General features: G+C 53.1%; 2 protein-coding genes across 3 annotated transcripts in view; both read right to left on the bottom strand.

Moving 5' to 3' along the window:
* Positions 1-1,124: 1,124 nt before the first annotated feature.
* On the bottom strand, positions 1,125-9,658 carry TMEM222 (transmembrane protein 222). Its single transcript, XM_040534818.1, has 6 exons — positions 9,502-9,658; positions 7,135-7,219; positions 6,339-6,370; positions 5,565-5,661; positions 5,274-5,404; positions 1,125-4,283 (listed from the first exon to the last, which is right to left on the bottom strand). The coding sequence occupies exons 1-6, from the start codon at positions 9,615-9,617 to the stop codon at positions 4,196-4,198; spliced, it is 549 nt and encodes a 182-aa protein (XP_040390752.1). The 5' UTR covers positions 9,618-9,658; the 3' UTR covers positions 1,125-4,195.
* Positions 9,659-14,684: 5,026 nt separating this feature from the next.
* WDTC1 (WD and tetratricopeptide repeats 1) overlaps positions 14,685-26,077 on the bottom strand; it is a 27,256-nt gene continuing 15,863 nt past the window's right edge. For both annotated transcript variants that reach the window (XM_040534806.1, XM_040534807.1), the window contains exons 10-16: positions 25,852-25,927; positions 23,766-23,862; positions 22,417-22,590; positions 19,113-19,348; positions 18,569-18,737; positions 17,954-18,146; positions 14,685-17,814 (exon numbers count right to left, since the gene is read on the bottom strand). In XM_040534806.1, the coding sequence (XP_040390740.1) occupies positions 17,617-17,814; positions 17,954-18,146; positions 18,569-18,737; positions 19,113-19,348; positions 22,417-22,590; positions 23,766-23,862; positions 25,852-25,927 (1,143 nt within the window). In that variant the 3' untranslated portion in view covers positions 14,685-17,616. The remainder of the gene's footprint in view (positions 17,815-17,953; positions 18,147-18,568; positions 18,738-19,112; positions 19,349-22,416; positions 22,591-23,765; positions 23,863-25,851; positions 25,928-26,077) is intronic.

Genomic DNA, 26,077 nt, shown 5'->3' with positions numbered 1-26,077 from the left:
GGAGCAAAAAGGGGCGAGAGCCCCCAGCCCCACGCCCAGGGCAGAGCCGCGCGGCCACGGCAGGTCCTTGGGGTCCTCGCCTCGAGCTCCCGTGATAAAACCTCGGCGCGAGGCTCCGCAGCCCCAGGGGAGGCAGGGGCCAGGCTGCAGAGCTGCCGGGCAGCGCAGCTTGTGTCGAGGGGGCACGCAGGAGGGGATCCGGGCAGCGCTTCACAAAACGGCTGCGCTGGTAAATCCCCCAGCCAAATTTTAAGGCGCACGGCTGAATTTTCCCGAATTTTAGGGCTTTTCTGCATCCCCCACCGCCCAGCTCCAGGCTCTGGATGTCAGCTGTAAGGGAGGAGTGGCTGCTGTTAGCACTCCCCGGAGCACGCTGAGGCCCAGCTCCCCCGCTGCCATCCCCATCCCCTGCTGGGAGGGCAGGATGAGGCCGGCTCTTTGCCCCCCCTCTGCTCTCAGCGCCCGCAGCCCCTCTCCAGCAGCTCACGGGGCGAGGGAAGCCACAGGGGCTCCGAGCTTTGAGGAGCTGGGGGACGAGAACCCCCCCAGACTCTGAGAAAAGAGGGACGCCAAGACCTCAGGCTGCGTGAAGGGAAACCATTCACAGCTAAACGAGATAAAACCTACGAGGGGGGGGGTTATCAAAGAGCATCCTCCTCCCCAAATGCTCGGCTCTCTGCCTGGTCGGGGGCACACAGGGCTCTGCTGAGCTGGCAGGGGGTTAGGGACGAGCCCAGCACAAGGCAGGAGCAGGCACAGCCCCTTCCCCTAAACAAAGGCCCGCAGAAGGGCCCTGGCTTTGAGAGACCTGGCATTAAAGCTCTGGCACGGCGCGGGGTCTGCCTGCACTGCAGCAAAGGCTTCCAGCTCTGCAGCAAGCAGCTCCCAGCGCCATCCCTGCCGCTCCCCAGCCCCCCCCCTTCCCCACAGCAGCTCTGAAAACAGGACCGTGACTTCTGCCACGCAGCAAGGGCAGGTCTGTAAAATAAAAGGTGTAGGGGCCTTCGAGGGCCAGCTCCTCGCGCTGCCTGCGGGCAGGAGGCTGCAGCTCAGGCGGCCGGGGGGAGAGCGAGCCTGCTTCTGAAGGAGAAAAGTCTTGACAATAAGAGAGGCACCTGGAGACATCCACAGAAATAAGTTTATTTCCCCTACCGTCAGGATTATGAAACCACAGAAGCAGAGTTTAAATATTTACAAAGTAATCCAGCGCCCCACAGAGATCAAGAGAACAAAGGAAGAGGGTACGGAGGGCTGGCCCTCGCCGAAGAGCACGGCAGAGCCACGGAGCTCTGCAGCACAAGCACGTGCAAAGGAGAAAGGAGGGGACCATAAAAGCGGCATCGGGGAGGAAAGGGACAGGGGGAACCTTTATGAGGCTACGGGCAAGGCGCTGCGAAGGAGCTGGCAGCGAGATGAAGGATGCTGCAAGGAAAGCACGTTCCTCACCCACCCACCTCCCAGCCAGAGGAAACAGCCCGCTCCCCACGCACCGCCCGTCTCTCCGCGCTCCCGCAGCCCCAGCGGCGTGGTGAAGCAGTAAATCTGCCCAGCCCACATCCAGCCTCTCTGCAGGAACCATCCTGCAGGCACAGAGAGCTCTGGGAGGCCAGTAAGGCTGCTGGGGCTGGCTCCGTGCTACCTCTGCTTCAGACCCTGCTGTCGAGCCGCCCGTGCTCCCTCCGGACGCGCGGAGCCATCCTGCCCTGCTGTCAGTCGAGGTGCAGGGGAAGCAGCTCCGCAGCCTGAGGTCCTGCAGGGCTCATTTGCAGGGTAAGAGCCTCCGTTCAAAACCCAGATCTGGTTAAAAAAAAATAAAAAAATAAAAAGCACAGGGAGCAAAGAAGGATTTTCACGGTGGGGAATGGCACTCGGCATTTTCTGAAGTCCCAGGAGCAGGGATCGCGGCCAGCAGCCCCGCTCCTGGCCTCCCCTGACACCTCGAAGCCTCGGCTTTGGCAACGCTTGTATAGCTTATCGATAAAACACTGCATCAACGTGTGAGACAGCCCGAAGAGTCTCTAGGTTATTGCTACTGCGTAAGACAGGTTGGCTTCAGCCCTGGGGCCAGGGACTCCTGGCGCATCCTTGGCAGGACACTCTGAGGAATCATGCTAAAATTAAAAATCGGGGCAAAGGACTGATCTCTCCTGTTCCACTGGCTTGTCCTAGGGCACGGTAGCCAGCCACCCCGCCGTGCGGCGACCGCAGCGAGGCAGGGCAGCTCCGTAAGATTCCATCTTTTCCTTGTAAGGTTCTCTTTGATCGAGGTTTCGGCTTTCTAATCGGCCTCGGCACCCTCCAGCTGCTCTCCACTCAGGTTTAAATGACTGCACACAGGAGACGCCGACAACCGCTTCAGCTCCAGGTACGTGGGGAAGGGCACCGAGGTGCTCCCACCCCGGACAGGCCAGCACCAGGTGACAGAGCCAACTGGGTGCTAGGGAGAACGAAGAGGTTTAAGGGGCTATTTAAATGTGACCGAGGAGGAAATGCAGAATTCGAGAAGCCCAAGAGGAGCCCCCAGCCCTCCTACAGAGCTACAGGGGTCAGGAGGATGGAAGCAGATGGGGAGGCAAAAAAAGGACGGCCTCCAGAGCCAGCAGGGTGACTGAAAGGGCTTCCACATCAGAGGAAGCCACAGGGATGGCACGCAGACAAAAAGAGCTTTCTTGCTGGCCACGAGCACTCCTTGAGGCTGAAATCCATCAGGTAGTGGAGTAAAGAGCCGGCCTTTCAAGGCAGGAGAGGAAAAGCCAACCCTTCCTCTGCAATCAGAGGGGATCTGCTTAATGGCACGCAGCCCTTCAGTGACACCTGAAAGCCGCCTGGCTAAGAGCAGCCCAGAAAGCAGCATCTGCACGCCAGAGCCTCCACAGACAGATTCCTGACACCCAGACGCACTCCCTGCTCAGCACTCACAGACCACCGACCCCTCTAGGAGCCATTCTGCCTGGTCCAGGGCTCAAAGGGGCCATCAGACCCCCAGCGCTGCCAGACCAGCATTCTTCACATTCCAAGTGCTTTTACCCCAGGTGTGCTCTTCAGAACACGCCACAGCCTCCCATCCACCACCCCAGCACCAGCCACAAGACAGCAGCGCCCTGTTGGCCGCTGCAAAGCCCCGGCAGAGCACGTCCGCCTTCCAGTCCCTCCACCTCTTTAAATCTCCGTTGGCCCCGCTAAGCTCAGGACTCGGGCACTGCTCTGCAAGGCACGGATGCTTTCGCAACCCCAAAGCCTTCTGTCCCGGGAGCAAGTACCTGCTGCTGCTGCCGCCGCCACCTCTGCAGGCGTGATTTCTGTGACATGCAAAGTGCTGGGGATCAAAGGAAAGCTTAAGCAGCTTGGGAGAAGTGTAACGCCAATTTTAGGCGTTCAGAGCCCAGGGAGAAGCGGGGAAGCTAGATTTTCTCTGGCACAAGCTAAAAGGGATTTGGCAGCAGACTCCCAACTCTGCGACATGCTATTGAAAGTGTGCAGACTGCCACGAGCCATACCCAAGCCAGTCGATCTACTTTCCTGCTTTTCTGGGCTCACCAGCAGGACCAGACGAATCTGCCCCGCCACGGAGCGTTCCTCTGTGTGTCTCCTCAGAGGAGAGCTGCGCCGTCAACACCTTTCTGGCACTACTGGGGAGACTGGCAGCGAGTGCTGCGGCACCGTGCACCCCCAGGAGGAGCCCCGCACCTCCACTGTGAAACGTGTGCTACAGGAGAGTCGTGCAACAGGGAAACAACTCCCCCTCGGAGACTGGAAACCCCGGGAAGCATTTGATGAAGTCTGCCAAGAGGAAGAACCCAAGTGATCAGAGAGAACCTTACGAGGTGTGGCTGCCTGCGCTCCTGAACCAGGAGGCAGGGTTTGCCTCGCAGCTCTACCTCGCACAGAACGCCAAGGTGCCCACGCCTCTCCTTTCCTGATCGCATTTCTACCTACCAAATTGCAGAGAGGGAGCATATTCAGGGAGGGATCAGGAGGCTTCGGGACCCGTGACGTTGGGAGACACCATCGACAGAACAGAAACAGAAGGGTAAGAAGCCAGTCCCAGGAAACAAAGATGAGCTGTTACAATGGAGTGGAGTTGCCACCTTCCCCAGAAAACGCCTCCCAGAGTCCCCTGCCTCCACCTCGCTGGGTCAAGCAGTCACAGTTTCTTCCTTCGTGTGCCCACAGAACGGGGAGTTCACAGCTGTCATCACCGCAGGTGAAGTGTCAGAACCACCGTCAGGATCACCCCCAGGAAGAGGACAAAGGGAAGCCAGGTCTTCACAAATCCCCCTATGCTGCAAGATGGGGGAAAAAAAAACACACAATAGGGGGAGGGTTTAAACATAAGAAGTCAGCAGAGGAAGACAGGAGGGGAGAGAAGGAAGTGATGGTAAGTGGAGAAACCAGAGGGAGACGGGTGTCTTTCTTATCCAGTTCTAGCACTGCCACACGCTGTGTCCTGGAGACGCAGTATGCGTTAAAAATTTGAGATTAAATCAGGTCCACAAATAACTACATCATGAGCAACAGGGCTGGACTCGCCTCCCAGCTCAAATCCAGGTCAAAGTCTATGACTTTGGCATGTTTCATATCTCCACAGACAAACAATGAAACCCCGTTTCAGTCAGCCTCAACGTTCAGGCTGCTGGTGGATTTACCCAGCGCAGCGGGGACCACGCTTGCACGAAAGCTGGCAGAGCTCTTCCAGAAGAGGCCAGACCCAGCAGAAGGGAAGCAACGCGAAACCTTTGTGCAGGGCTGTCCTCGCAGAATCTCCTCTCCAGGCCCAAGGAGATAAAATGGAGATTAAGAGCTCTTTCTAATAAGGAATGCTCAGGGTTTCCCTCTCCACTCAAGCTGGAAGCACCACGCCAGTTGGAAATCAGACTAGTTTTAGTGTAAACAGGATTCAAGAGAGGGAAGAGAAACCAGCAATCCTTGGAGAGAAGCCATTCTGTGACCTTCTGTTCTGACCTAACCCAGCCAAAAGACAACACAGAGAGCAGTATTTGCTCTAGCTAGCATTTCCCAAATTCCTGGCACCCTACATTAGTTGCTAGAGACAGTATTTCAGGAGCAGCATCCAGTGCAACCCAGACAACGCTCCTGGTTCTTTGCTTAAGAACAGGCTGTGACAGCACCACCTACCAGCAACATTCCCCCACGTGTCACGGGGGAAGAGACGTTCCTCCCTTTTCCAAGAGAGGCTGAAGCTCTGGAGGGATGGGAAGAACAAAAGAAACAAAGCCCCTTTGCCTGCTGGATCTAGACTGCTCTCAGCTCACCTTACATACTTCCCGTACAGGAGCGAGAAGAAGCAGAGCTTGACCATGTTCCAGGAGGTGCTGTTGTCGTATCTCATCAAGTTCAAGGCCAGAGCCACGTGAGAGTGGCAGTTATCACAGCAAAGGTTGTGCTGGAACAGAAGAAGGGGCAGAGCGTTAGAAATCCTGCCCTCAAGGCTCCCCGGCCCTGCACACGGGGCTGGTGCAGGCCCACAGGTCCCACTCCTGCAGGAAGGACCCCAGCCCCGGGGAGGTACCGCTCCAGACGGGACACGGGCACCGCGGCCGTACCATTCGGTGCTTGTACTCCTCCGAGGCATCGTGCACAGCCGTGTCCCACATGTTGGGATTGGAGGAGTACACTTTGCCAGGATCCAGCTTCCAGTACCTGGAAAATGAGAACAGAGCCCTTCTGCGACCCCTTGGCTTTGCTGCTGCTCCCCTACAACTTTTTGCTCTTCCCAGCAGGAAGCTGCTTAAAGGATTTCGGGAAAAGGCTGCCTCTGGAGCCCAAGGAACTGCAGCCTTCGAGACGAGCACATGCTGCAGAAACTAACGCTCAGCACCCTCCGCCCTGGGGCACTCCAGACAGAGAAACTGCAGACCTCAGGGGTACAGGCCCCTCTGAACTGCTTTCATGTGCTGTGAGATGAAGCCTGCAGGCCATTTAAAACATAAACGCGATCTGACAGACACACAAAGCCCAGGAACCTCTCCTCCTACCCCAGAAAATCATTAACAAGATGGGAGTGATGACAGTTCATTAGTACAGGCACCATTTACTTGGAGCACTTGTTGCTAACATTATCCTAAAACGTTTTGGTCTTTTGTCCTTGTAAAGGCTCCACACAGCTATAGTTCTTAATGCCATTATACTGCTGCCACGCTTCTAAAAAGGTTGAACTTAACGTGGTTTCTTGAAAAGCACAGACACAGCAGCCGTCCACTTGAGTTAGGTTATCTGAACAACGAGAAGAGCAGTATTATGGCCTGGCTGCCTCCACGAATTAAAGGACATCTGCACGTCAGCTGCTTAGTTTAATAAAAAGCAACGGGAGCACTTACTTCACTGGCTTCCCAAACGCCATGTTGTCTTCCTACAAATAAAACAGAAAAAAGATATCTCGTGAGGATAACCCCGCACAATATTCATGACACAACTCTTGCTGGAAACCTCCGAGCCTGTGATCGCGCAGCGACGACGCTGCCACGTTGCCTCAACAGCCTCTAGACACCGATCTCAGCTGCGTGCCTGGACTCAGGTCTCAGTTGTATTCGTACACACACTCGTTTGGGGTGTGAGTGCATTCGTGCTCTAAACGCGGTGGCATTACCCGGCTACGTGGTGCATGCACCATGCTCCCTTCCTGTAAACTGTTAATGCCTTGCTAACTCTAAGTTGGAAGCGTCCTAATCTTTAAGGAGCATTAATTATCCCACCTAAAAATTCCCTTACTCGCAGAATCCAACAGACTGCGAAGAATATCGTCTCACATCTGCTGCCACGCACCATGATAGCAGCAGGCATACCGAGGAAGTTCGAAAGCAGCTTCTGAAACGTGGGTTATCGCAAAAGAATTCGGGTCCAAAAGTCCCCATTAAGAGCATGGACCACAGGATTCTTCACCTCCTGCTCACCAAACCAAACCAGCCGCTGTTTATCACCCCCCTGGATGATCTGCACTGACAGCAATCTCCAGAGTAACGGCACAGATCCATGGCCTCGGAAACATCTAAAGCCGTTGCTTTGCACAACTCGGAGCTGCAAAAGACAGGGGGTGGCTCAGAAACCACCAGCAGAGGTGAGACCCGGACCAAGCACAGGATTCGCCTTGAGGACCCGGATTTGTCACCTACTTACCGAGACAAAGTACGGCCCCGCAAAGTCCCGGATGACTCCGGTCGACGTGCAGATGCCCATGTGGCCGATGATAGGGAAGAGCCATCTACCGAGGCAACAAGCGAAGCGTCAGGCTGAGATATTTGCCCCCCGATCGCGCCGAGAGCGTGCAGCATGCTGCCAGGAGCCTGCGGGAGCGGCCGCGCAACGAACTGCACAGCACGGGACAGGCGGGCACGGTTACTGCGTTACACCCGGCCGGGAGGTGGAAGCAGGAGAGGTGCAAGCAAAGGAAAAGCATGCTTGAGCTGGAAAGGAAAAGCGCCCAGAGCTGTGCCCCCCCCGATGAGCTGATCTAGAGTCGGCTCATCCGCAGGGTGGTCAGGCTTCAAGTTTTCACTTTTCAAGGTTTTTTTTTTTGTTTTCAAGGCAGTTTTCGAGTGGCTGCAGTTACAGGACGAGCAGGACTCCAACGGCCTGCACCGCCCGCGCCCCCTGCCAGGGAAGGGCAAGCCCCGGGCTCCCAAACAACCCCATTTGTGTTTCCTCTTTAAAAAAAAAAAAAAAAAAAAAAAAAGGTTAGGTCCGGAAGAAACAGTCGTGAGATAAAGCTGGACTTCCCACTTCAACGACTGAGAAAAAAAGGTCTCCCTGCCCATCTTCCCGTTCGCACTGCGAACTGGATTCTGGCACCTCAGGTGGAAAGCGGGGCTGCTGGCTCCAGGAGGAGCACTCCCTCCCTAAACAACCTCCTTGTTTCAAAAACTTCTCCTCCTCCCTTGATATTTGCAGCTCCGGAGAGCCGCAGTTCTTTATCTCCCCCTCGGATCCCCCGTGATCCCTACGAAGCATTTCAGGCCAAGCACCAGCGCTCGCCCACATCCTCCAGCGCCCTCAGGTTTGCTGCCCCCTCTCCGATTTCTCCCTCCCCTCCCCGCACGGGACCGTGCCCAGCGACTAATGTTTCAGATGACATTACAGCAAGGTTACACAGGAACAGATTCGCGAGCCACAGCTCAATTAGAGAGATCCTAAACCCACCAGAACGAGCAGATAAAGCCAAACACGCTGGCGAGCGCAGCTGAGGAGATAAACTGCGCCCAGCTCCTGTTGATAACTTAACCCCGCCACGCAGGGAAAGGGTTCCTGCAAAGTTTCAGCACTTGAATCACTTAACCTCTGCGTTTTCCTATCTGGTGCGATGCAAAGCAGCCAGGCAGCTTCACTGTCTGCGCAGAGCCGTCTTTTATCAGCCAGGAGGTGCAGCTGAACGCAGCCTTGTCACAGCTTTGCCACCTTCAAAGGCGTAAACATTTCTTCCTCTCCTTAATTCTCCCCCCGACGCTGACTAGCTTTCAAGCCTCCAAACCCAGGGATGACAGGAAATGTCAGAGGAAGAAAATTGGGGCAATTATGCAATCTAGCGAGAGATTTTGCCAAATAACGACGCTGAAATTTCCGCTGCAAGACAAAATCAACAGGAAGATGCCACTGCTCGTTGGGGAACGAGCCCACAAACAAACAGGGACGCCCACTAGCTCCGGCGGGACAGCTCTCCTCAGCAGTCCCGGGGGGAGATAAGAAGGTTGAAAGCTTTGGAAAATGCTCCGAGGATGGAAAGTTAAGCCGTGTGAAAAAGAAAAGATAAAAATCAAGGCAGGTTTGTGCACGTGGGGCAGAACGGGGAAGTCTTCTCCCAGCTGAAGAGGGTTACGGCGCCGTTCCCAGTCCCGGCACAGACCGCGCCACGTCTTCGACCTGACTTTCAGCCCTGGCTCAGTAAACACTGACACCCGCTTGTAACTGGAGGGCAAGAGGAAGGTATGAAAATAAACCTCCGGGCTCTCAGCCCCCCCCCAAAGCGACATGTTACGGCTTTCCATTTTCCCACGACTGGAGGAAAAAAAAAACAAAGGAAAAAAAACCACACCGAAACTCTCCTTGAAGCCTGCCTACACCCGGCCAGCACCGCTGGGAAAAGCAAAACTCGTCCGAAGCGAAGCAGAGAGGCTCCCCTCGGGGCAGGAGGCGGCGGGAGGCCCCCCGCGGCCAAACCCTTCGCTCCCCAGCCGCGAAAATCCCCCGAGGCCGAGCCGCTTTCCTTCTTCCTGCGGAGAGAAGCCGGCTCCCGGCAAAGCCTTCCCCGCGCAGCCCCCGAGGCGGTCGGGCAGCCCCGAGCCCCGGGCCCCCGGCCCCGCCGAGCCCCGGGCCCCCGGCCCCGCCGAGCCCCGGGCCCCCGGCCCCGCCGAGCCCCGGGCCCCCGGCCCCGCCGAGCCCCGGGCCCCCGGCCCCGCCGAGCCCCGGGCCCCCGGCCCCGCCGAGCCCCGGGCCCCCGGCCCCGCCGAGCCCCGGGCCCCCGGCCCCGCCGAGCCCCGGGCCCGCCCTCACGTCAGCACGGGGATCGGGGTCCACACGACGCAGTACGGGAAGCGGCCCCGCTCGGCGTCCAGCCCGGCCCCCCCGCCGCCATGGAACTGCTTCATCTTGGCCTCCGCTTCCGCCATCGCCCGCCCCGCCCGGCCGCCGCGCCATGGCGTCACTTCCTGGAAACCGCGCGGCCGCTTCCGGGTGCGGCCGGTAACCAGGAAGTGGGAGAGGCCCGGTGCCCGCAGGGGTCGGGGACACCCCCTAGGGGACCCCCCCCCCAACCCAGGTGCGGGGGCTCAACGCCCCCCGCAGGCACGGCGCCGCTTCACAGCGGGCTGCGTGCTCTGTAGCAGTCCCTAAGGCCGACACCATTGGCACCCACACCCAGGGACAAGGGGCTGCCCCCTGGGTGTGGGTGCCAATGGTGTAGGGACAGTGAACCCCCCCCCCACCCCCTGCCACGTCCCCAGGGGAAAAGCAGCGCCCCCCCGACCCCCCGGGAGAGGAGGAGTTGGAGGGAGGGCAGGGGCAGGAACAGCACTTACACCTGGAGAATCGGCTTAGAAAAATAACAATTGCTTTATTAGGAAGTTGAATTCAAACTACGCGAGGAAGCTGAAGAAGAAATGTGTTTATTCCAGATTTCCACCCCCACAACACACTCGGCAAAATACGGAGTGACAAGTCACTGAACTAGTGGAAGGAACAGGGATGACACTGCCTGCCACACCCCGAGGCAGCCAGGGCAGGGGTGCTGTGCCTAGCGGGCACAGGAGAGCTGCCGAGCGTCCGGACCCCGCTCTCCTCTTCAAATCCTTCTGTGTTCTTCGTGGAAACCGCTCGTGTCCTCCTCACGTTGAGATCTCGAGCTGCATTTCCAAGGCCCACAGTTAGCAGAGGTTTCCTTCCAGCACAGTTTGTGGTGTTGGACAGCACGAAGCTGGGGGGGTTGCTCATAAAGCTCTTATCCCCTTCCAGCACGTGGCTCCTCCATCTTAGCTCTGTCATACCACAGAGGCAAGGCTGAGCCGAGCACTGTGCTCACACAAGGAGCTGGCTTTTGTTATCAACAATCCATAACCCTGTTACGATGAGAGCCACGTTCCCAACAGTGTCACAAAGTTACAGCTTTCACGTAACGGCCTGTTTTTTCTCGTAAACCCTCTCCTTCAAAGACTTTTCACATCTCCACCTCAAGCGTTCTGCTTTCCATCACCTGACTTAGCTCAAAAATTAAGCTGAGGCCAGCCTTCCGCATTTGTCAGCATCCTCCCAAGAGCAGCGCTCTGGGGACAGCGCGGTGCTTACGCGCTCACTACATTATCGACTAACGAAGCTTCCAGCTTGAAAGCCCAGGATGTCAGGAGCCTCTACCCCGAGAACAGGCACATCAGAGGGGACCCAGTTTGGATTTGCCGGTGTGGCAGTAAAAGCATTGGCTAACAGTCTAGTTCAGACGGCCTACCCGTCCTCCGTACACCCTAACTTGTCATATGAGTACTCAAGCTTCAATGCAACTAGCTTAGTGTCGCGCTGCAGTCTACGTTTCCTCGCCTCTACAAAGCCCTCGGCTCATCTACCATCCCTCCTTACCTCCTAGTCTAGACCACGTTTTGGAACAGATCCCTCCGAGAGGGAGGGCAGCTGCAGAGGCGTCAGGGCCGAGGCAGAGCCACCCACCCAGGCACTCACAGGGAGCAGCTCAAGTCAAGCTGCAGTGCAGGCATCGGCTCAGCATGACCTGTCACTGCGTCAGAGCTGATCAAGAGCCTGAGCCTGTGCTCCTTGTAATCCGACGGTGATGGGATTCACAAAATAGTCCAGTTCCAAAAGAGAGAGAAAGCGAAGGAAAAAAAAAAAAAAAGACACTCGAGAGCAAAGCCATGCCCGGTGCTTTGGTTTCTAAAACGCTTCCTATTTTGGCACTTTGGGTAGGAGACACACACAGAGGTTGTATGTGTGTGTTCCAGTGAATGCTTTTTGTTCTATGAAGAAAAATATTTGCATTGATTTGCTCCAAGCTAACGTAAGTACCAGAGATCGCTGAAATACACGAACAGAGCCCAATGTTCACATCAGCTAACGCGGTCCTGGCACGTTTGTCAGATTAGGCAATGGATTTGCTCTTCCTGCTCGTGTCTCAAAGGCTGCTAAGCAGCGTATCACCGGGGACCAGTTCCCCTGGCAAAGCCACACGGCAGGGACGGCGCTGACAGCCTCTGCAGGACACACGTCCCCGCAGTGCCACCACACGGCCTCCCCTCCCGCCCGGGCAGGGGGGCATCTCAGACAGCCCGGTTTATTGCCTCTTAAAACCAAACGCAGGAGGGCAAACCCAAGTGCTGGAGCACAGCACACCGTTTTCCCCAGGCTAGATTTAAAAAAAAAAAAAAAATCGATACAGCGCTCCTGTACCGCACAGCTTTCTGTGTGGTTGTCAGGCAGGCAGAAGGGCTCTCCAGCCCTCGTAGCGCGCTGGCAGAAAACGGGTGAGCTGTAGCTGACAGCAGGGTCTTCCTAGTGACAACTGGAAGGCTGCCGTTGTTCTGCTATTGATCTAAGCAGAATACAAAACACCTGAAGTCAGCAGGGAAAAATAGCTGCAGTTGGAAAAGAAACCGGAGGTACGGGGGGCGGGGGGAGGCAGGGGGGAGAGCAGGTAAGAAGTTTCCCATGCATAAAATTAACGGCCGGGCGTTTTATTGCAGCTATCTTGCCTGGCTACAATAGTGGATTAAACGTAGGGAGCAGGAACGCTGCCATCATTGTTTTTGCAGTCTCTCATTTGACGAGAAACAAAAGGTTTCGCTCCCCTCTCTGCCAGCGACTTGCCACCACCGGCTCCGCTCTCCTCTTGTCAGCGAGGGAGCGCCTCTACCTCCCCTCGGCCAAAAGCGTCCTCGGGACGATGCCTGCGGGGGCCAGCGCGGCCTCGTAGCCTGGAGGCACGAAGCCTCTCGGACAGGAGAGCCTGGGAAGGAGCAGCCCGGACCCCACACCAGCTCGGGTTTAGCCCAAGCGCACGGCACCGCTGCCAGAGCTCAGGCTGGAAGGGATTCGGTTACCTCCCCTTTCTACCCCGGCTCATCTCTGAGCCTGAAAGAAGCAGGCACCCGGCCAGCTCTCGTTCGGTAAGCAGCTTCCTTGGGAACCTTTCCCTGTTGTGACAGCTCCAACATTACAGGGACTGCCAGGACCAAACCACTCGAGGAAGAGGTCCCCTCCCCCTTCTGACATTGACAACCGCGGCGGCGGCAGCAACACCACCGCGTGCAGGAGCCTACCGAGAGCGTCACCGGGGCACAGGCTGATGGAGGACACCACGGCGTCCTTCCTCCGCCCCGGAGGTGATGCTGGGGCGGGTCGCTTTGCGTTTTTGTTGCTCCTCTCCCGTGGTCTGTGCCTGCTGCAGTCTGACAGCCTCTAATCGCTCAGCGTGAACCAGAAACGTCACTCTCATCTGTATTGATGATGGTGCTACTCACCAGCGCAAGAACATACGCAGGCTCAGCCACCCACCCCAAAAGCGTGCCCTTAAGCCATCTCGCCCCTCAGCTTTCACCTTCGGGTCTTTTCTGCCTCCCTGTCACTCGAAAGCTGCATTTCCTTCCCTCTCCCTCTCCACCTGACGCAGCCACAGGGCAACTTTTATGTTGCTTAAAGGGAAAGCCAGCAGTTTCTCGGGGACACGGGGCACAAGGTGGAAGAGCTCTGAGCCAAGTGCGATTTCTCAGCAGTGAGATCCACAAAAAGGCCCACCTTTCCTCCTTGCCAGCGCCGGAGGGGTTTCCCAGCGGTGTCATCTCCTGCAGCAGCAAGGCCTGAACGAGCCACAAGGAGCACAACACGCGGAGGGCTTAATTCCTCACTGCAGCAGCAGGCAGCTTCCTGACATCCTGCTCCCATTTTGCTCAGAGGTGGGAGCCATCTTGAGCCCTGTGCAGCCTCGTTCCTGGCACTGCCAACGATCGCAGCAGAGAGAAGCGAGCTCATCCCTAGGGCTGCTGGTGCTCCTCTCCCCGCTTCCCAGGGCGGATTGCTCCTCTCCCCACCCCTCAATCCAATTCTCTTACTCAAGTTACAAATAAAGCTGATTTTCTAGGTCCTTCTAGCCGTTTCCACCCCCAATTCAACCACTCAGCTCCCCTTGCCATGCTTCCTCTTTGTCCAACCATTCAGCCCAAGAGCTGACCTAATTAGCTGATTGCCAATTCCAGCTGCGGATGCACACTGCTTTGTTGGAGCAGAGCTGCCTTTTAAAGCAGTAGTTTATATCAGACAGGATCTGAAACGAAGAGGCCTCAAAAGGCCTTCGGCAGAAAGGTGTCTAACAGGAATTTCTCAGAGAAGAGTTCAAGCAGATTCTGAAAACAGCCGACTGGTTTTCTAACCCGAGGCCCAGCACTGCACAGCTTGGAGGGCAGGAAAGCATTTGGGAGGTTTTACAGCAGGAGCCCGAAGGAGAAAGCGCGTTTGTGACGTCCTCTAGCAAGGGATCACCTCTGGGTCTGAATGTTCATGTCCAACGCACCACGCTTGTGCGAGACTTCCAGGCAATAAACGCTCTCAGGAACAGTCGGTAACTCAGACAGGTGACTCAGGTAGGTGGCTCTGGGTCTGCCCCACAGCCTAAGCTGCCAGGGTTTTGCTTCTCAGGGCAAGAGGCCATTTAAGAAGAGCTAAAAGGACGGATGGGCTATTTTCCCTACTCAGGTTTTTGCGACCCTGTTCACCTCTAACTCTTGGATTAAGCAGGGACTCGAAGATTTTGTCAATTTTATCCCCTACCCCGACATAACACGATTCAGAGCAAGTAACTCCGTCGTATGACCGTTAATCTGTCTGTAAGGTGTGAGCACCACCTCTCTTCCCCAGGCAGCCCTTCTCATCCTCACCCTGCCACCCGCAGCGTTAGCTCTAAACCAAGCCAGAGGTGGGCTCTGCTCCCAAACGCAGCCAGATCCGAGTCCCCACAGCCGGGTAATAAGCCAACGTCAGCACTAACTCTGCGGCTACAAGTCCACGCGCCGTGTTCCAGGCTCCCCAGCCCCCTTCCCACTCGATTTTACAGGGGCAACACCGGTGAACAGCCAACATCCAGCCCAACCAGGCCACCCTCCACCCACCCACGTCCACCTCCACGGAGGAGGAAAGTGGAACAAAGCCACAATAATCCCCCGAACAAAATGACACCAAGAAAGAACTAGAACAAAGAATTGTTTAATTGCTTAACTCTTTCTCTTCCAGGGAGCACAGAAACAAGTTTTCTGCTCCTTCTAACGAGGGCAGTAAGGCTTGTGTGTTACCTCTACAACTGCAGGGGCAAAGTTTACGAGATGATCATCTTTAGTACTCGAAAAGGCTAGAATTAATAATGGTCGTCGCAACACTGAGAATCCTAGAGTCTCCTCATGGAGAGCCCATTGCTAGAATACAAAAATAAAGGAGGCATCCCTGCATATCCCAGGCTAGAAAGAGTTAACCAGAAAGAGCAGGAAGAAGCTTTCCCAAAGAGGGGGTCGAAGTAAACGGCAGAGGTCAATAAAGCAACATCTTCTCCCTACTTCCCCAGCATGTTTTTTCCTTCACCAATAAATACAAGATCCTCATTAACAAGCGCCAAAGCAGGCAATCTGCCCGCAACAAGGGGAAAAGGGGCTAGAGGCAGAAAGAGTTTTCTCTCCCCTTCTCTCCCATTATTATTTATCTTTTTAATCAAAGCAGCCATTAAAAAAAAAGCAATCCACTGCAGAGGCAGGGAATCTTGTAGCTTTCACACTGCAACTGGCAGGTAAAAGAGCTGCACTGTTTCACAAAGGTAAAAACAACAAAAAATAGCTGCCACAGCTAAAGGTGAATGGGAAGGGACAGGTCTGTTCTTTTCCAAGCTTTCCATCGCAGTCTCAGCTTAAAAATCAAAGTCTGCAGACATTGTCTACTGAAAGCTGAAAAAAAAAGTTTGAGTGGGAGGACGGGGGATGAGGATGCATCTAGTAGGAAAGCCTTAAGCAAAAAAGAAAAGGCCAGACCACGTCAAAAAGCCACCCGAGTGAGGAGGATTTTCCATTACCTCTGGGTTTTGAAGAGCATTGAGTGCCAGGGTGGACTTGGGTCGGGAGAGCATGTGTACAACCAAACAGGTAAACTGAGCAAGCAGTCGCATCTACCGCCCTGGTAGTGCGTGAAAGCAAGCAACCGTGCCCTCAGCAGCCAAGTGACAGCACCTATCCGTCCCAGCAGAGCTCTGCTTCAGCAGGGGAAGATGGAGGGTGAGCCTGGCTGAACTGAAAACGAGAAGCCTGCCATCAGAGCACGGGGTGGCCAGTCGGTTCTGGTGGCAAGGGGCACGCTCCCACACGACCGGGGCTCGCTACGGCTCGCTTTCACCCACACGTGACAGAGCAGACGGACCTCGTTGTCTGAAGGGCAGAGATCAGATCCCAGTTAGCTCCACTGCGATTGCAAGGAGGGAGCTGGGGGGGCCTCCCCCCACAGGGAACGGCATCCTTTGAGAGACGCTGCCAGCCACGAGACTCCGTGACCTCTCTCCCTCTCTCACAAGGCTCTCTCATCTCACAAAGACTGTTCTGGAAGGGAGAGGAAGCCAGTTACCTTGATCAGCCAGCACTGCGCAGTCTCTCTCATCAACGCCTGGCAGCCAGAAGCAGCCGGAGGAGGAAAGGAAGGCCCCTCATCCTTCCGCAGCAGGAACAGGAAGACCAGGGATTGCACCGCATGGAAGAACAGCCCGAATGCAGCACACACACATGCGCACGCTCCCGGACACGCATCTCACCCCTGGGACCAAGGTTAGCATGTTCAGACCTTCAGCAGTAAGAGACACGAGACAGCGCAGAGCAGTTAAGATCTCCAGGGGCTCTTTGGTCTTAGTTGATAGTCCTAGAAAAAACAACCTCTTCAGATTGGGTTGTAGCACAGCTGTGTAAGATCTAGTCGATATTTAGTGTTTGGCAACTGCAAGAGCGGAAAACAGGGCTGCATGTCACACGAGAGGGAAAGGGATGGAAGTACAGCGCTGCATTGCTGGGCGTAGTCCTGGCTGTGCAGCCAGAGCCAGTGTGTGGAGAATGGGAGGAGGAAGGAGGGTTCCTGAGAGGACCACTAATCCACCAGCTGTTACACCACCAAGGTGGGAAAGGCCAAGACAGAGCAGCTGGCTGCATAAAAAAGCTGCTGTCTAAAAGCTCAAAACATGAGTTGCAACAAACACATGATGGCAACGTTCTCAGCTCTAGCACAGGTGACACGGAGAGAAGGTGAGTACAGCTACGCACGTTTTGGGCAATAGAGAGAGAAGCCCTGGAAGAGTGCTGTTACCAGCCCCTTTCCTCAGCAGCTTTAGCTACGCGAGTCCTAGGCCTCCGATAAAACCTGCTCCCATTGCTGCCACCTTTCTCCACCGGTTCACAGACCGTAGAAGAAGGCATCAGAGCTGGGCAAGCACATCCTGCCCTGCTGAGCTGCACATACTCAGTGCCTTCACTGATTCATCAACTAAGACAGATGCCCAGGGAAAAAGACAGGCAGTATCCAGTCCTTAATACAACACAGCCACATCTGATGGCAATATGTTAGAGATGGAAGCCAGAAGAAAGAAATTATGGGACAAAACAGGTGTTTCATGGCCAACAACCCAAAGCCAGGGGCCTCTAGACAGTCTGGTAGCATAAGAGCAGAGTCAGGCTTTCAAGACCAAGATCACTGCAGTAAATTCATTCCATAAGCCCTGCCCTAGGTTTGTATTTTATTCAGGAATTTAACATCCCCTCTACAAATGCATGAATGCAGGCAACATTGCTCTGTACCAGGTCATACAGCAGCTCTGGAAAAAGTCACCAGCTTACACCGCTTACAGACAACTCAAAGATCCCTGTCGGGACTAAATTCCACTAAAGGCAAACCCCAGACTGCACTGCCATGCTGCTCAGTAGCGTGACGGGAGGAGGAGGAGGTGGTGGTGATGGTTTAAAGAAACGGCCGCTCCTGCCCCTGCCAGCTTGTCCTACTCTGTGCATAGTGCGATACAGTGCAGTCGTTCATCAGAGAAAGTTCAGGACCAAGGAAACTAAGTTCCCTTTCAGCCAAACAATTGGAGGAAGGAGAGGCAGTTCTGTTTTAGCTGGGCCGGCACTGGACTTGCCCCTCTGAGCTGTCTTCATCATCTGAGCCTCCAGCCCCACCACTGGTCAGTCCTGTAATCCGGTACCCCATGTTCAGCAACATCACCTCCAGCGGGTCCGCATTCATTCGTCTCTGGTTAGCTTGGGAAGCACCTTCCATGTCCACTACCACGCGGCCATTAAGGGTTTCGCTCTGCAAGACAAGAAGGGAGAGAACTCAGCAAGACACAGCTGGGAACAAGGAGCTGCTGCAACCATCAAGAGATCCCAGTAGGAAAAAGCTCTGCGTTACTCGTCGTGTCACCAAGACAGTCTTTTACTGCGGCTCTTACCTCCGGCCTGGGATTCCACAGTCGTACAACTGGGTCAATGCCACTGGTGGCCAGGAAGCAGTAACTGGGATGAGGCTGGAGACAATTCACAATCGACTCGTCTCCCTGCAGCACTCTAACAAGGTTGGTGGTTTCTTTCTCCCAGATGAAGAAGGAGCCGTCATCCGACCCACTGACTATGTACTGTGCATTGCTAGGGTGAAAGGAGCAGAGACTGGAGATCACAGCTCAGAGCCAAAGCTAGTCTCTAGCAGACACGAGAACCTCAGGTGGCTTCTATCATCAGTAGGCTGCCACTCCCTACGCTTACGGATCCAGATAGAGCTTTCTGCGTTAGTTCCCTCCATCCCCAGAATTCATGTTTGCAATCCCAAATGGCTTTTTGGAAACGCTAGCCCAACTGGGTCCTCTGTGGATCTGCTACGGAACCTGTTATTCACGCAGCCACACAAGGATGAGGGTTTCCGTCATCCTTCTCAACCCTGCAAACCAGCGTCAGCATCACTTTATGAACGCACACATGAGCCTACACGTGAGGCTTTATCCGACGGACAGAAACATTCTGCTGCTGCTCATACTCCTGTCCTGCACCCTTATTACGCTCTGCCAACATACCTGCCAAAGAAATTGGCCTCTTTGATGTCTGTAGTAGTGTTACAGTGGCCACAATATCGGAATTTGTAGTCGTAGCTGCGCTCCCTCAGCACCATCTCATCCTCTGAGATGGAATCCTTGCGGCCTGTGGCTCGCAGCCGGATGGGGCCACCTCCTTTCTTGTCTTCAGCTGGAAGAACACCACATTTCCCTCATCACAATTTGGGGAGGAACGTGTTCTACACAAAGCACTCTAGAACAGCATCAGTTTCAGAGAAGAGTTAAGAACGATTTCATCAGGGAGCAGGGCTTAGGGCACAAGCTCCCTTCCATATTATCTCCTGGATACATTGCACTATCTTATATCATACTCTCACTCAAGACCAAACCAGGACCAGACGCAAGGAAAGAACAGGCTGAGGCCAGTTTTTGTGCGTAGTAACGATCAATCTGCCTCAGAAGTTGGAGCTTTTTTTTCATAGGAGCAGTTTAAGGAGTAAACTCCTTGTTTGTTCATTAGATTTTACCCTAACCTTGAAGAACCACGCCGAGCAGCGGCACTCACCGTTATCACTCTTGGAGAAGAGGGCTGCGTTGATATCTCTGTCTAGCGCGTCGCAGGCACTGCTGTGTGCTTGTTCTGGGAACTTCCCTTTAAAGTCATCCAGACACTCCAGTGCTTCTGCCACATACTTGAGTTCAAAGAGACAGCGGGCGAGACGGAAATGGGCCTTGAGGTGGCATGGATTCAAGGATATAGCCTTCAAGCAGTCTCTTAAAGCATCATAATGGTCCCCATCCCTGGAGAAAAGGGAGGGGTGGATTAGATAGTCCAGGTAGCAACAGCACACTTTCTCCACTGCCATTTCCCAGCCCTTGTCTCTCTCCAAAGCTTGTTGTTTGCAGCCCTCTCTATGCAAGCAGACACACCACAAGCTCACGTATTAATAGCATTTGCTGCGTCCCAGGGGCACCATCTGACCAAGGCCAGCTTCTCGAACGCATCTCCACATGTACACCGGCAGCCCTGTAATGTGACCACGCAGGGAAGCCCAGCAAGTCTTGACCTGCCATTTTAAATCCGACAGAGCAGAGCTCACTGATACAACACATTTAGGGAAGTCCTTTGAAGATGGAGGATGCACAAGCCCTCTGGCCAAGCAGAGGCAAGGCCTCTCCTGCAAGGCGAGCGGGGCCTCCTCAGAGCACGGCAGCTCACGCGTGCCCCTTTGTGGACGCGCGGTGTGGCAGCATGTTTCCTTGCCCACAGTCAAAGCCACTTGTAGTCCTCAGGAAGGAGCTGAAGAACCTCCACGCTTCACTGTCCTGCTGGATACGTATCTAAAGCAGCAGCCTTTTCCCACCTTTACAGGAAAAACTTGATGTTTTAGAAATAAGCAGTAAAACAGATCGGTATTGTAACAGATATTTATATCCTACGTACGGGTACCGGAGACTACGCTTGATTTCCCTAAACTCCACGGCAGCGGGGGTAAGAGTGCTTCCGTTTGCGCCCTGGAAGCAGAAGAGACATGACAAGCCTTGCACACCCGTGTTCGATTCAGACTGGTAGAGGCTGAGAAGTCAGCCTGGGCTAACTGGCAGCTGCTTGTACCAGCAGCTTGTACTAAACTGATCAAAGCCACCACAACCTTTCCTTAAAGAGGGCCAAGTCTCCCTGTGATGGCTAATAAGACTAATTAGGTTCACGCCTGAAACCCACACGCACCGTCTGGAACAGTCCCAAGGAGCAGGGGGGTGAATTGTCCTGCACCTCCCACAGGGTGACAATTCAGATCACGTGGAGCCTTTGTTAAGCAAGAGGTGCTCCTGTATCTATTCATCAAAGGGAGCTCCGAACGGCTGGGTTAGCACAGCAAGCAGTGCTTATTCAGTGCCACGAGCACGTTCTGCAAGCCATTCATCCCACTGCTCTCTCCCCTCTCTAGGTAGACGTTGGCCACAAATTGCAGCTCGCCTGTACAGAACGTAAAGTGCTTTGTCCATAACATCTGCAGCAGAGCAGGAGAAACATGGTTCTTGAGGTCTGCATCTACCTTTGCAGCACCGTGTCCGTGTTAAACCAGGAGACCGGATGCACAGCATCTCACCACCTTCATTCTAATCAGGAGGTAACACAAGTTACTTGTTATGATGACAAGACATTTTCAGAGCCGGACAGGCTACAGACTGCTCTGCCACCCTCAAAAGCCCTTCAACCCCAACTACCAGAGACAGACAGCCCAGAAGACTGGCGTGAAAACCTACACGTTGAGATGTAAAGCAGGCCCTGACTTCTCCTATTGCTGCGGGTGTGACTCAGCTTGTGAAAAAGTGCTCTAACTAGGAATCAGCTGAAGTACTGTCAATGCAGACAGTTAAAAGCAATCAGGAGCGATGCAGTTTGGCTCTTAGGAGCAAGTTTTAGAAGGCCAGTCTTTGAACTACTGCGGAGTATGAGCAGCATCTTAAGGGAGGTGAGCAAGAGGAGGTTAGGAAGTTAGAGCTTCCTTTTTCTGGATCTCCCTGCTGCTCAGGAGGAGGTGAAAGCAAGACGTGCAGTGTTCTGCAGGGTGCCTGGTTGCCGTTCCTGCCCCAGACGTGAAGGACACCTTAGAGGCGCGCAGCGGTTCAGTGTGTTCAACTGCTTCACCCTCCTCCTCAGTGACATCCCAGCCTTCCTCTGCCATTTACCAACAGCTGTTCCTAGCAGAAAAACACATCTTCTCTGCACCTGAGAAGGTATGAGCTCAGCACCATTTACATTCTAATCACTGCACACCACAGAAAGCCATCGCATATATTTTCACATCTTCCTGCTACTGAAAGCTGCAGCAAGCACTCGCTGACACGCAGAAAGGTTCAGATCTGCCAACATCCTCCGGGAAAAATGATGCCTATAAGAAAAATGTCATTCACTGAGATCAGCACTCAGCTTCCGTCTTCCATTCCTTAATCCCGACCTATTGTTCTTCTCCCTCTGAACATTGAGGTCTTTTTGAGGCAGCTCCCAAATCTCTGCTATTGCAAAACAGCCAGTAGGCCGGTTACCAACAGTCACAACAACTGCTGGCTGCTCTTTATCTTGGCAAGATGATGGGAGAATTCATTCTGGGGATTTCAGCAGGGAGAGAAGGAGGATATCCTCACAAAGCAAATGTAGATGAAGGGCCACAGCTATTTTAAATATGTTAATAGTAAGCCATACTACTCAGTCTTACTCTGCTCAAGGGGACAGATACCAAAATAACTCAGCTGTATCTTGCAGACGCAGGTCTGGCTATTGGTCAGAGAGGACATTACCCACTGCAGAGGCTAAGAGGGTATTTTGCAATAAAGAAGAAAGAACCTCCCCCAGACTCTGAGGCACCAGTTGCCACCTCACCAGATCCCTCAGAGAGCTTTGCTTCCAGCTGAGGAGAATGTGGGCTAGCTGGGGTAACACAGGACCAGGCCACATTTGACTGTCTCCAATACCAGCCTCTTGGATCAAGCAGCCACCAAAGCAGCTCCAGGCAGGCCCACAACAATCTTACATCAGGACACGTTAAATTACAAAGCACGGTAACCCATCACCTCATCTGTTGACAGCAAATTTAGAGGCATACTCTAAAGCAGATCAGAACTATCCAAAGACACCCAAATACCCTTGGAGTTGCTCATAACGTCGTTACTCAGAAGTGGATTTTTGGTTTCCTTTTACACAGGAAAGGAACAGAACATGACTCAGCATACCAGTGGGCAAGCCCACAAGCTGCTACCAGGTGTGCTCGCCTGTACAATGTCTGTGGCCACGATTTCTCCAACACGTGCTGCTGTGCAACCCCCTTGTTCTGTGCCAGGGGTGCCCCAGAGCTCTGCTTACTTACCACTTGCGCTTCATGTAGGCAGCAGCTCTGTTTCCATACAGCATGGCATTATTGGGGGCTTTCTGTACTGCTTTGCTGTACAGCTGGATGGCTTGAGTCCACAGCTGGCAAGCAAAGGCCTCGTTGGCTTGCTGCTTGATTCTCTCCAGATACGGAGGCAACTCTACCTGGGGACTGCAGGGAAAGAAGCACAGGTAAGTCTCACTTGCTAACACTCCCATTGTTAAATAGTTAACTGTTAACCCAGTTAAATACCTGCAGTGTTTTGTTCTAACTTAACAGGTCCCAGCAAGCATTAGCTAATACCAGAAGTTTCAAAGGTCCTGCACCTGAGTAACCTGAATTTAGGAGGAGGGTTTCTTTTTGACGATCGTTTGACTGTTTCCATTTTTCTTCATATACGGACACACTCAAAATTGAACAGTGTTTTTTTTTTTTAAGTCTCATTCCTCAGACTTCACCAATATATCTATGCTTTGACTGCATAAAAAAAAATCCAAACTTCCTTTAGCAACATCTGATGGGTTGCAAATTCAGAAGGAAACCAAGTATCTAAGTTCACATGGCTGCACAAGGCCCATGCTCAGCAAACCAAAATGAGCATCTCCAGTGCCGTGGTGGAGGGGCCATCTAGAGGAAACGAGCTGAAAGCATTCAGCAGAGTGGCTGGAGGAACCTAGACTACCCTTATATGGTATTAAGCAACTGTGTCTTGACTTTTAACCACATCTCATCAGCTGGAGGAAAACCAGTCTGCAAGATGTGCTAGAAGTCTGCTTCTGCTTCACCCCAACTGCTCTTTATTCGTAAGCAAAAACACAGCAGGGACAGTAAAAGAGGGCTCTCCATCCATCCCTAGTTCATATGCAAGGGTAACGACAGCAGTGTCATCGTTGTAAAGCAATTTTGGCAGCTTCAGTTCAGTCTGCAGCAGGCAGGTGCCTAAAAAACAGCCAAGGGAAGAAAGGCTCTTTCAACCTGACAGCCACTCCCATCTGTCAGATCACAGCTCCGGCAAGGTCAGGAAGTAAAAACCATGCAGGACAACTAAGAACACTTCGCTTCCAGGACTGAAAAGTCATTTCTTAGTTTTGTCTGCAGTAATTCTTTGTAAGAGCAGAAAAAACCTAATGGACCATGCTTCTCCTAAGATGCTGTTGCCTGATTTGACTCAGGCTTATAGCCCACACACCAGAAATAAATACAGCCCCTAGGACAGAGAGCACTCAACAATCAAATCAACATGCCAAGTGGGTTTGCACTTCACACCTTGTTAACAGCACCTGATGAGAGGAAGAGGACCTGAACAAAGCCACTGGCCCTTCACTGAGGCAGATCCATCATCTTACCTCACATGTGCTCTTCCTTCTGACAAGCGGAAGCCATTGCTGTGGAGATGGATGCCATTGGACACTCCATTGGTAGAGGTTTTTCCATTCTGCACTTCTGAAGGTTAGAAAAAAATAAAATCATGCAATGGATCAATGTAGATTACACAAACTAATCCCTGAAATATCAGGGTTACATTTTACAGCATAACAAAACCAATGCCACAGCCCCATTCCGAGCACAATGAAGCAGAATTCCACAATTCCACACATTCCTGTCTTCCTGCCACCTAGATCTGATCTGCCTTCAGAGAATCATTCAGATTAGAAAGACCTTCAAAATCATCAGGCCCAACCGTCGACCTGACCTGACATCAGCCTGACATCACGTCCCATCACTAAACCACGTCCCCGTCTCTTAAATGCCTCCAGGGATAGGGATGCACTTCCCTGGGCAGCCCCTTCCACTCTCTCCATGAAGACATTCCTCTTAATATCCAATCTAAACCTCCCCGGTGCAACTTAAAACAGTTTCCTTCGTACACTTACTACAAACTCTGCAGTACCCTTAAAAAATGAACCCTAGAACCAGAACCAGATACACATGGAACTACACACCCCCACAGGGCGGTCTGAACTGCGCTCCTTCGGACTGAGTCTAAGCCATAACCCGAGTACCCGACTGACTACCAGAAGCCTGACATTTAAAACTTCAGAAGTACTTAACAACTTACTTCTAAATGCCTTTGTATTTTTCAGATGCACTGAGAAAAAAAAAAACACAGGCCTAAGTTGTTTAACATTTTATAGAACAAGGAAGATGAGTGGAACCACTGGAGATATCTAGTAAGGGAATTCCAGATGCTTTTTTCCTTTCTTTCTTTTCTTTTCTTACCCTATTGCTCAAGGAGCAGTTACAAGCTGAAGTAATCCTCTGAAGGTCGTGCAGCCAGATCACTTGCCGTTCTTATAGAAAAATATTCAAACTCAAGTTTTATAAACTGCATTTATGTTGTAGCTGGGAATACTCCCGCAGCCATTTCAGAGGCTGGGAAACCGGGGACTCTTTCCAAGCACTCTACTGAACAGCTCGGTGCTTCCAGTGCGCAGAGACATGCATGCACATGAAGTTCAGCCTTTGTACAGATGCTGCTTTTTTCACAGCCCTTGCCTGAACTTTCTGTACCCAAAAGGGCGGAGCATTTGCTGAAACTGCACCACTGTGAACCTGTTCAAACTCTGCTCTGCCATTTAAAGCATGACCTCACCAGATACCACAGTACAGATCACCCACATGCAGCCAAGACAGAAGAGAACGGCAGGCAGGGCATCTACTTGCTACCAGGACGTGAGTGTTAGATTAAGGCCCAAGGCAAGCTGAGTACACAGGCTGAACTCTGCCAGAGCGCTCCCAGAACAGGGCTGAGCAGGGAACACTCCCTGATAAGAGAGAGCCGGCCTCTGCCTGGGGACAGCGCTCTGGACGTTCCACCGCACACTGCCTGCAGTATCTGCATACGAACAGGCCCTGTAAGAAACAGGGCCAGGAATAAAAAGGCTCTTGGATTTACTTACTTGTCAAGTAAATGACTTTTTGAATCAACTATCTCACCACCAGGAAGGAGCTTAGTGCCAGGCCAGACTCTCAGACCAGGGAAGAGATTGTTCTGTCTCCTTCTAATGGGCGTTTAAAGGGGTACCAGCTGCACTCTCCATTTTGTAAGTTTAGAAACACAAAACCAGTACACCATTTCCATGTTTGTCCACATACAAAGTATTTCCTCCTTAGCTAAAGGCGGGGTACTAGGACCTCAACCACTCTACTAAGTCTACTTTATCTTGAGGAGAATGCTTACAGCTATACCTAAGTTGACACATGCACACACCCCTCGACAGCTCATTTCTTCCCTCAAGACACATTTTATCGCTATGTGTAAGGGTTTTAGGGCTCAGGGTATGAGCTGCACTGCAGAAATTGCCCAGCAACAGCCATGCCATACATCCTTTCCCTCATTCCTGCCCACATGGAGCTGCACCCTGGAAAGAGTTGAGTTCTACATGATTTCACTCTGCTTTCCACTCACTTCCATGACAGGATCACACTTACCCCCTGATGTGTGGCATTTCTTCGGGAGGAGGAAAGTGTACGGCCGCTGCTTGTAAGTTAGATCAAACAAATAGACCTGAGAGATGAAGAAAGACAGTAAGACAAAAAAAAAAAAGTCAATGATACATAGAGGCTTAAGGGACAGAAATAAAACAGGGCTAGATGGTTCCATGTTTGTTTTACTATTTCCAGTTTTTAACCATCTTGTTTATAGACATTTACGCAC

Source organism: Cygnus olor, chromosome 23 (assembly GCF_009769625.2).
Source record: "Cygnus olor isolate bCygOlo1 chromosome 23, bCygOlo1.pri.v2, whole genome shotgun sequence".
Lineage (NCBI taxonomy): Eukaryota > Metazoa > Chordata > Aves > Anseriformes > Anatidae > Cygnus > Cygnus olor.
Note: the sequence above shows the minus strand (reverse complement) of the source record. Positions and strands in the feature narration are given on the sequence as shown.